General features: G+C 41.1%; 1 protein-coding gene across 1 annotated transcript; it reads right to left on the reverse strand.

Moving 5' to 3' along the window:
• Window positions 1-540: 540 nt before the first annotated feature.
• On the reverse strand, window positions 541-7,161 carry LOC308092053 (cytochrome P450 2F2-like). Its single transcript, XM_080437845.1, has 10 exons — window positions 6,946-7,161; window positions 5,488-5,650; window positions 4,484-4,636; window positions 4,114-4,274; window positions 3,669-3,845; window positions 3,267-3,405; window positions 1,817-1,902; window positions 1,549-1,650; window positions 1,276-1,417; window positions 541-926 (listed from the first exon to the last, which is right to left on the reverse strand). The coding sequence occupies exons 1-10, from the start codon at window positions 7,105-7,107 to the stop codon at window positions 733-735; spliced, it is 1,479 nt and encodes a 492-aa protein (XP_080293971.1). The 5' UTR covers window positions 7,108-7,161; the 3' UTR covers window positions 541-732.
• Between the last annotated feature and the right edge of the window lie 3,674 nt (window positions 7,162-10,835).

A 10,835-nucleotide genomic window follows, 5' to 3' on the forward strand; every position in this document is an offset into this window, starting at 1 on the left:
TCCACGGTCTATAAAAGCAATCTTACATGTCAGTGAGGTGATAAGCATTAAGCAGGTATACACCAAGGGGTTATTTATTACACAACAGAATGACTTCTGCCATTTATGCAGGTTACATACCCCATTGGGTTCCGTTGTGATTGATCAATATTTAACATGACATTATATGTCATGTTATATAGATTCTGACAGAGCCATCCCCTCCCACTAGCATGTGCTGTCAACCTGTGCTGTTTATTCATTACTACATATTTTTCTTACTTATTGCTTCTTCTTTTTTTGTTTATTACATTTAGCAAATACAATAAAGGAAAAGAGAAGGAGAGAAGAGAAAAATGTTAATCCTTTATTTAGTGTGAGGATACAAGTAAAATAATATATATATTAATATATATATATATATAATACAAAAAATGTTCAGCTACTGGAAATACACAGTACAGTACATTTTCTTCACCTCAAGACACAGCTTTACCTTTGTCCTACTGCATTATCAGTCAGTCAAGGACACTGTGACATGTTACTATCTACTGCCTCTGTTGGCAGTTGACTTTTAGACGGTGAATGTTTAATGAAGGATTACAAGCAGGTATAACTTTCTATCCGTCAATCCAAATCTATAGTTCACAATCAAGATGTTATTGATCATTTTCCATTCGTAAATAATTTTTCTTAACCCTAATTTATGCTTTGTGGTAACGACCACGTCGCTCACCAAAAATAATAATATTCCTAGACCTCCTGGCTCTCTCTGAGATGTACAATCATGCGGTAGGGTTTAGGGGCCTGTGTGATGCCAAAGATAGGAGTGAAGTCTGGCGGCCCTGAGTCCTCCGGCCAGACAAACTGAAACTTCCTCAGCAGAGTCACCAAGATCAGAAAGAGCTCCATACGAGCCAAGCCCTCTCCCAGACACATACGGGGACCTGGAGCAGGAGTCAGCACCATATTTTATCAAGAACAAATTTATTATATGCACAGGACAAAGTGATTCATTCGTGTTGTTCATTTAACCACTTAAACCCTATATATATGTATATGTACAGTACTTCCTTGACCGTGGTCCCCCAGGGGTCTGTACTTGGTGCCCTCCTTTTTTCCCCCTCTACACCAAATCGCTTCGTCAAAAACAGCAGAGCTTGTAGATCTGCTATTTTGGGTGAATGTTTGCCTATTATGACATGCCCAGAATAGGGACGCTATAGGGTTCATGTGGTTATGTCTACCCGATAGACTATCTCCCCAAGGACAAAGCCTGTAAATGTGAATTATTACCGATAGAGAAAGGCATGAACGCTTCGAGTTTCACCAGTTCTCCCTGGTCATTTAGAAAGTTTTCAGGGTTGAATTCATATGGGAATTTCCACTCTCCCTCCTCGTACAGCACTGACGACAGGTTAGGGATGACCAAGGTTCCCTGAGAGTGGGAGAGAGCGTGGTAGAGACAGGGACAAAGAAAAGTATCGGGGGGTGACAGATGAGCTTCTGTTGTGTGAGCAGTTATTGTTACTTGCTGTGCTGTATTGTAACCCTGCTCTGTTGCTGTACCTTGGGTATGTGGTATCCCATGAGCTCTGTGTCCTTAGTGGTGGAGTGGTAGACACTGAGAGGCAGGGTGCTGGAGAAACGCTGGGCCTCCTGGATCACTGCCTGCAAGGAAAGTCATCAATAATTAGAATGTTCACAGAATGAGGAACTTGATTAGATAATAAGGACAATAATGGTACGGTTTATGTTACTGATTATGTATCTTTTTTTCCTTTTTTTTTAGGTTACTTATGAGCAATCATTGTTGTATATAATATTTTATCTGTACCTGCGTGTAGGGCATATTGTGTCTGTCTTCAAAACTGACATGGTCCTTGGCCTCCAATGCCAGGTCTATCTCCTGATGACAACGCTCTGGAGGACAAGATGACACATTATAATAATAATAATAATAATAATAATAATAATAATAATACATTTTATTTGTATTGCACTTTACATTTGAAACAAACCTCAAAGTACAGAATAAAAACAAAGGGGAGCGGGGGGGCACTGCCATGGATGCAAATGGTGGGTTAACAGGGAGATTTGTATTCTGTCTGGGAGGAGATGGGAAGCCAGTGCAGTGAGGGGAGGATGGGTGTGATGTGCTCGTATTTACGCACTCTCATCAGGATCCTAGCAGCGCTGTTCTGGATGCATTGGAGCCTTTTAAGGCTCTTGCTTGGGATCCCGATGAGAAGTGCGTTACAGTAGTCAAGTCTGCAGGAGACGAAGGCGTGGACTAGCTTTTCAGCTTCAGGCAGATGCTGAATAGAATAGAACTGTGTTCATGTTATGCTGTGCTTGTGCACACCTCTATTGGAACAGGAGACAATACAAATACAGGATACAAAATTAACTATACAAAAATCCCAGCAACATAAAATAATATCAATAAAAAAATATACAGTTTTATGATTGGGTTAATAAGTGGTTATTATGTGGTTACAGTAATAAGTTCTGCTGATCCTCCAGAACACATCCACAGTCTGGACCCCCCAGAAAAAAATCGATCTAGATCGTTTGTAGAGGACATTCTGAAGATTTCATGTTCCCAGTTTGGCATCAAATGAGTAAAAGTCAAATATGTGGAGGGAGACAGGTTTGTGAGAAAGAGAGAGTGATTGACTTGATTATTCCAACCAACTCAAACATACGAACGTTTCTGCTCACGTGGCCCTACTTTTAGGTGAAGGTGACAAAGTGATAGCCTGGCATTGGCCAGACTGATAACGTGGATTCACTCACACGTTCCTCCCCGGTATCAGTCTGGACTTCGGCCCATAGGGAGCGAGTATGAGAAATCAGAAAAATATTTTGATGCTTTTCACTGTTGTACGGACAGCAGTTGAAACGCAGTCACTGATTGGCCCGATCATTTTCTGATTTCTCATACTCGCTCCTTATGGACCGAAGTCCAGTCTGATGCCGGGGAGGAACGTGAGTGAATCCACGTTATCAGTCTGGCCAATGCCAGGCTAACAGAGTGATAGCACATACAACCGACTTGTTATGAATTGTCAAGGATTTAAATTTGAGACGGTTGTGGCTGTGACGCCATGGGACTATTGGCCCACAATGATGAAGCCAGTTGAGGAAGTTTGCCATCAGACTGGACCTGTGTGCCAGGTTTTGTTCATTTTCATACTTGCGAAGGCAGATTTCCTGATTTGAATAAAGCGGGACCAGCAAAATAGCCCCTAATTATAGACAGAAAGACTGGGAGTGGGACTCACCTTGGATTTCAGTGTGCGTCATGAGATACAGCACAGTAAAGCGGATGGTGTTGGAAGTGGTATCTGTCCCAGCAAACAACAGGTCCAGTAGCATAACCACCATCTGATCTTCATCAAACACACTGCCCCCCTCTGACGTCTAATGACACAAAGGACAGGAAACATTCAATCATGGCAAACGATGAGAGGGTGAAAACATTGGAGAGGTGACATGGAAAGTAGGAAAGGACACACACGCACGCACGCACGCACGCACGCACGCACGCACGCACGCACGCACGCACGCACACACACACACACACACACACACACACACACACACACACACACACACACACACACACACACACACACACACACACACACACACACACACACACACACACACACACACAGCCTTACCCTCTTTTCCATCTGGTCGAGGTAACTGTCAATGACATCCCTTGGCTCATTGGGCGTTCGTGAGGCTCTGTGCTGCTCTATGATGTCTCTGACGTGATGTTTGATGGCGTTATAGGCTTTCAGAGGGTTCTGGAAGGGCAGCGGCAGGGCCCTCAACAAGGGCATGGTGTCATAGATCTACAAAAATTATAATAATGATAATAATGATAAGAAGAAGAAGAAGACATTCTAGTTCTATTTACCCCCATGGTGTTTAAAAATATATAATTATTATGTTGTTATATATATCATTTATTTATTTAAGTTTTAAATAAAGAAATGAAAAATACCTGAAAGATTGTTAAAAAAAGTGAATTGATGTGAATTGTCTGCTTATTCTTAAATAGTAAGTGTAATAACACTCACCGTCCCCCAGGGGCCATTGAATCATAAACGTAACACCCACCATTCCCCAGGGGCCGTTGGCGATCTTGGAGTTGTCAGACATCATCTTTATCATGGCCTGGAAGAAGTCGTGGTCGTATTCATAACGTGCCCCGAACATAATAGAGCAGATGATGTCACAAGAAGCATTGTGGAACAACGTTTGCGGGTCTACTGACTTTCCTGTGCACAGAAAGAGATGAATAGAAGTTTCAACCACTTAAACCCTAGTGTTCCTATTCTGTGATTCGCTAATCTACACACTTTTAGATCAGCTATTTTTACTGAACCTTCACCCCAGAAAAGAGACACTAGGGCTCAAACTCTATACTCCATATAACCGTGTTTGTAGACCCTTAACTATAGGCCGCACTTGATAGATTGATGCTGACCAATGTTATTCTCCAGTATAGCAGCGACATGTTGTGTTTCTCCTAGAATCCTCTGCTCCATAGACTGTTTCCCCAGGCCAAAGTTTCTCAGGGTCGTTAGAGCAAAGCGGCGGTGCTCCCTCCAGCCAGGGCCATAGTCTGCCATGATCACTCCTACAGAAGTAAAATCCTCAGTGTTAATTAAACTCAGAAGAGTGTGCAAATAGATCAGTGATTCAGGCTGCGTATAATAATGACAGACAATTCTGTATTAATAGTAACTGCGTAGTGGTAGTATTAGATGATTTCCTGGTTGAAATTAGTCAGTGGTGTGTTCTACCGTGTTACGCTATATACGTAGTATGACGTGCAGAATGTTTTGAAAAAAAGCATAGCCCTCTACTAACCATTTCATCCATTGACCATGCGCGAGTGTAACCACGACCACACGCAGGGAATGATTATTGTATGCCCTCCGAAAAAAACTTGAACACACCACTGAAATTAGGATATTAGGCAGCAACGAGCCCCGTTTGGAACCTCACTCTGCACGATAGCTCCGAGATGAGGTCCTGCTATCTTGGTTCCCGGCAGAGGAAGAGTCCTTCCAATTGCAGTGAAGATCACCTTTTTCGCAAAACATCGTATCCAAAAAGTAAAGGTCAACCCGGAAGGTCAAGCCATCAACCCGGAACCCCCGACGGCAGGTGCCAGTACTGCTCCCGATTCGGCTACAATGGGAAAACATGGCACAGGCTGACTAAATAAGCGATTTAAACGTTTTTTTTTCAACCCGTCGGTTAAATATTACTTTCTGGTGAAATCTCAGGTGTCTCGGACTACCTTTACTTTTTGGATACGATGTTGCGAAAAATGTCATCTTCACTGCTTTGGATGGACTCTACCTCTGCCGGGACCCGAGACAAACGGGGCTACAACATGGGTGGATGGACCATGAACTGTATTAAAAGTGTAATTTGTTGTGCTTGTGTCTGGTGGAATGACTAGTGTAGAAGTAAACATGCCTTTGCCCTGTGTGAGATGGCTGAGCAGCACTTCATTTGGACGTCCGGCAAAGTCTGTTGCCTTGGTAACCAGGGCTTCTCTCATGGCCTTGGATCCATTCAGAATGACGGCTGGCCGGCTTCCGAAGAACAGGCTGAAAACCTTGCCATAGCGGGCACTAAGCTAGTGAAGAACAACAGAGACGTCTCAGTTAGTTAGTTAGTTAGCCAGCCAGTTAGTCAATTACTGGAATTGTTTGTGTATTTAATCAGTGATTCAGTCTGTTGATAGATTATTAGACTCACAAGTCAGTCTCTAAACGCTTTGCTCAATGGAGACTGAGGATCTCCCAGCTTTTGTAGCTAAAACTGGGTGGAAATAATAATAAAAAAATATTAAAAAAACTGCCTTGCAGAAACAATCCAAAGACGTTAGGGCGGTCCTTCATATTGGGGCAGTGACAGGATTGGTTTCCAAAGCAGTAGGCATAAGTATGTTAGTTAGCGGACATTCTCGCCGCTGTTCTAGCAACTACCTTGCATTTAAGTAGAAGTCCCCAGACGTATAGTAGGCGGAGATCACCGATCATCCGGCAATGCGAGACTAATAGATTACTAGCATTGGCATTGAAAACAGTCAGCTTTGACATAACAATCAAGATATCAGTTGGTCTTTTCATGGTGAGCAAATAGACATGTTGACATTTATTTCATGGTGAAAGTCAAGACATGTTGGTCAGTGGGTCATAGGTCATTTGATCAGCTGGTCAGGTAGCAAGGTATTTGGTTGGTTACTTGAACGCTGAGGAAGACTTGTAGCCGAAACGTGTCAGTATGCCACCATGTTGTCTATTTTTGCAAATAAAATAAGAAGAACCTGAATGGACAGAACATGAGTGCTGTGCACCCAGCAAGATGCAGTAATTACCTAAGTAGGCAGTTGTTTATTAATTGGCTGATAGTTTATTGATTAGTTGTTTTTTCGTTGGTTTGGTTGATTGTTGCGCTTACCATCATGACAATTTATGCATCATAAACACATGTAAATTCAAACACCACAGAACTACTCCCCTTTATATGTGCTGTCAGCCCTGATCAGATATGTGATTCATTGCACCAAATAGATTTGTTCTTCAAGATAAAAGTATACAATACATACAAACAAACTCAAAACTTCTCATCTCATATTCCTACTTGTATAAAATAGTATTTGCAAGTAGTTTTTTCAACCTGCTTATAGCACTAAGTACAGACGGATTGCCACATAAGACTATTGTATAATACTATGGCAATACAATAGCTTTCTGTGAATGCAAAGTTAAATGGTTCTGATGCCGTAAACCCCAACCATAAGGCACAAGCTAGATAAGCCAAAGGATAAGAATGATGTGTAAAAACTATTTGATCAGGTCTGGATATTACATTTCCTGAAATGAATTATATTTTAAACTATTTTCATGATTTCACTGTCATCTTTACCTTCTCCAGATCTGCAATGGGATTCTCCAAATTAAGGTGAAGCAAGTTTCCAAAGAAAGGCAGGGCCATTGGGCCAGGAGGAAAGTTTTTAGCCCTGTGAGTCCGAACGAGAAAAAAGAGGAGGCAGATTGCCAGCCAGATGAGAATCAAAGATCCAAACATGTTTATGTTTATTTTACCTTACTGCCTTCTACTCACAGCCCCCCCACACATCCACTGTATATCTCACTGTCCTGCGTTATAAAGACACACAACTGAAACTGCACATTAAAGGTGGCCATGTGACCACTGAAGCAGTATCATTGGTTGGTGTGGGGGTTGACCTTTTCCTGTTCTGTGGTTCAACGTCCTCATTGTGCCTTTCTGTTTTCTATTCACTCTCACAGAGTGCCTGAAGTGTTGCCTAGCTGGCAACAAACTGTTATGCAATTGCTGTTTATTTTGAAAGCGAATACAACTGTAAACTGCTTGCTGAGTGCCCTAACATTGGTAAATGGCAATGTGGAAATATTGCACTGGTTTGCATATCATTACAGATGAATAAACGATGGTATTAATTATCTTTATGTCAGTGCATACTGTCTTACAGTATGTTCATTGACTATTATTGTATGTCACTGAAACGTGATCCATTGGGTAAATGTAGCCTTACTAAACTGGACTTTTTTGTAACCTTCATTGTCTTGTGGCAAGTAAGCAGTGTAATTGTCTCTCTCTATTGGCTATTTTGTTGCTCAGTCTAATAAAGGTTCCTGTGTTCTTAATGTGCTGCCAAGCCTTAAGCCACACTGAAAATATGCATATTTTAATTTCTAATTACTCATATTGAGCTTGTGACCTACCTGTAAACCTACACACAGAAATGCATGAATTGATCTACTTGAGGTTGAAAGAACATCCACAATATTGTCTTTCTCCTTCCTCTCACGTTTCCACCGTAAACACAGTTAACATATACTTTGATTCTGAAGAATGTGAGAACAACAGCTTAGTAGAGAAATGTATGTCCTGCGTTTGTCTGTAGGTTATTGTTCTGGTGAAGTCTATAGAAGACATTAGCAGAGGCCTTCTATACCTTCTCCTGCTACTGACCTAATTCAGTGGACAATGTCAGGTTGAAATTTGACATGTCCACCACTAGTGGGCAGGTTGTATCAACCTTTGTATTAGACCTGGCATCAATTTAGCTCTATTTTCTAATATAGAGTGCAGTATAATAGTTGGAATAGTATGACTATTACATAAAACTAAACATGTAGTAGCTGAATAGATCTGTGTCCATGTAGGCCTACTTGCATCTAGTGGTAGAGTGACATGATATGCATACAACATAAGTTAAATGGCAAAAAAGAGCCAAGTTAGACTCATAATGGTTCTTTTGAGATTCATGTTAAATCTAAAACTATACTAGCCTACTAATTTTGGACAATATTTTCTTAGACTTTCTTAACTATTTAAAAACCCTCTGACAGATTAAAATAAATGTAATGTAAACAGAACAGTAAGGAGCTATAAACAAAATTTAAAAAAGTGTCCAACTGTGACACTTTTTTCAGATGTTTGCTGTCAGCTTGAGTGCCTTTTACCACAAACAAGACGGTGTCTGGCTTCCATGTGGATCACGGCTATCAAGTTGATGACATCATATTGACACTGTGATGTCATATCGCTGTGATGTTATTAGTTCCAAATACAGAGTTATTTCCTTTCCAACCTCTACAGTGCCACCAAACCTTCAAAACAAGATAAATGTTTGGATGACCTTAGTCCTATACTACCCATGACTAAAATAATCAAATTGTTTTCTTCCCATTTACAGAATCAACGTTACAGACGCCACATTACAGGGTTTATTTGGGTTCTCATAATGTCTGCAATGCACGTACAGTAGCAAAATGTAAAAAACAAAACCAAAAAAGGAATTTGTTTGGAGGTCAATGTTCCTGTTCTCATGTAGGAATGGTGTGGGTGCATGGGGGACACTTTTCCTGGGAATGGCCTTGAAGTAACAGCAAAATATGTCCCAGCTGCTTTGAACACCTGTGTGTGCATGCGTGTGTGCATGCGTGCGTTGTGTGTGTGTGTGTGTGTGTGTGTGTGTGTGTGTGTGTGTGCGTGTGTGCGCGTGTGTGCGTGTGTGTGTGTGTTTAACTTTTGTGCACACACATGCACACTGATGAGGGGAGGAGAGGGAGGTCTATCTATAACAGATAAAAACTAGATAAATACTGCCACCTTGTTGTACTTTGAGGGAAGGGAATTGCTTTGATCATGTGTTCAGCCCCAGGCAGTTTCACAACCCAGAGCGGAAATAACTATTAACTAGAAAATCATTTTTTGTTGTCACATGACCCATGAGATCATTTGTCTAATTTGGTGAAACCCAATTTGTCCATGATCCAAGGAATCCAGGGGATTTAGGTTTTGTCATTGCACGACCTGCGGTTCAAGAGTTATAGGCCAAAATGTAAAGCGTCCCTGGTATAGTATCACAATAAAGCCTGTTTAGAAAAATGTTGGGTGGAGTGTCTGGCTCACTGGGAGTGTGCATGCAAGGTTTGATGCTGATCTGCCCTGCGGTGCCAGAGATTATCTGCTCACAGACACACACGTCAAAAAGTGTGCCATCTGAGTTGGCATGCCATGGTGGACAGAATAGGTTTCGAAATTGGAATTGCAAATATGCAGGACATTGAGTGAAAGAAAATGAATGCTCCCCTCTCCCCCACACAACCATAAATGACTAGGGTCCTAGAATGTAGTCCTGAAACGGCTGCCTTTATAATTGTGTTTCCTTTGCTTTATGTTTAGTGTAAAGCACAATGAATTGTTGTTGAAATGTGCTATACAAATAAAATTGCCTTGCCTGGGCCATATATCTGCCTCGGGGGGATGAGTGTGGCTCAATGTGCTTTGCCCACCACCTAGCACATTATTGAGGGGATAAGGATACATATGCATGTCAAACACCACGGTTCAGAAAAACAAACCTGTTCAAACTTCATGTTTATTTTTGTTGCTGAGAATGTTGTGCACTTGTTGTACAGTATGTATCAGGGTCCTAATGGGCCTTGTACTTTAGCCTACATCCAGGGTTGATGTTAGGAAGCAGGGATACAGAGTCGGCCAGAAACAGTAAGTGGGGAAAATACATAGGCTACTCTCTTTGTTTTGAATAATTTATCAAAACAAACTATTTAGCTATCACTAGCGGATGTTAACTGTTATATGGATGCCTATGGCACACACTAACTGATGATTTCTCACTGTGAATGACATTTACAGTCGGAAGTTATTTCACAGTAATTGTATTTGCCTTGATTAAGTGAATAATAATCCTTGAGATATGCTGAAACTGCTTCTCACTGTGTGTCTGTATGTTTCTCACACACACACACACACACACACACACACACACACACACACACACACACACACACACACACACACACACACTCTCTCTATCGCTCTCTCTTTGATTTTTCCTTGGACTCTGACCCCTTCGCCACAGACTTTATTTGAACCCATTACATAACAGAGAAATACTGTTTTATATTCCTCAATGGTTCACAATAAAAGTTGCCTTTGACGGAAACAGGTTCCTGTAGCTTTGAATGAAAAACAAATATTGTAACCAATTAACAACAAGGAGATGCTGCAAAGTCATTATCATCCCAAGTTATATGCACCTGTCAAACAAGTTAGTATTGATTATGTGAGGTTACAGTAAATTCAGAATTATTGTAAATAATACCTAAGTTCACCTGTGAGACATTAATGAAAGTGAGAAAACATTGTAAAGTAATGCAGTCAAAGATACTCAGAAAAGTTGTATTGCTGAATTAAAAAACAAAACAAAACCTGACTATATGTTATTATTAGCCGGTGAC

The sequence above is a fragment of the Gymnoscopelus braueri genome (genome assembly GCF_963280865.1).
Source record: "Gymnoscopelus braueri genome assembly, chromosome: 9".
NCBI classification, from domain to species: Eukaryota; Metazoa; Chordata; class Actinopteri; order Myctophiformes; family Myctophidae; genus Gymnoscopelus; species Gymnoscopelus braueri.

Coding starts and splice junctions, on each gene's coding strand:
- LOC308092053 (XM_080437845.1), bottom strand. CDS start 7,107: ATGTTTGGATCTTTGATTCTCATCTGGCTGGCAATCTGCCTCCTCTTT. Junction 5,651..6,945: donor CCATTGCAGATCTGGAGAAG/GTAAAGATGACA, acceptor GTTCTTCACTAG/CTTAGTGCCCGCTATGGCAA. Junction 1,418..1,548: donor TGGGATACCACATACCCAAG/GTACAGCAACAG, acceptor TCCCACTCTCAG/GGAACCTTGGTCATCCCTAA.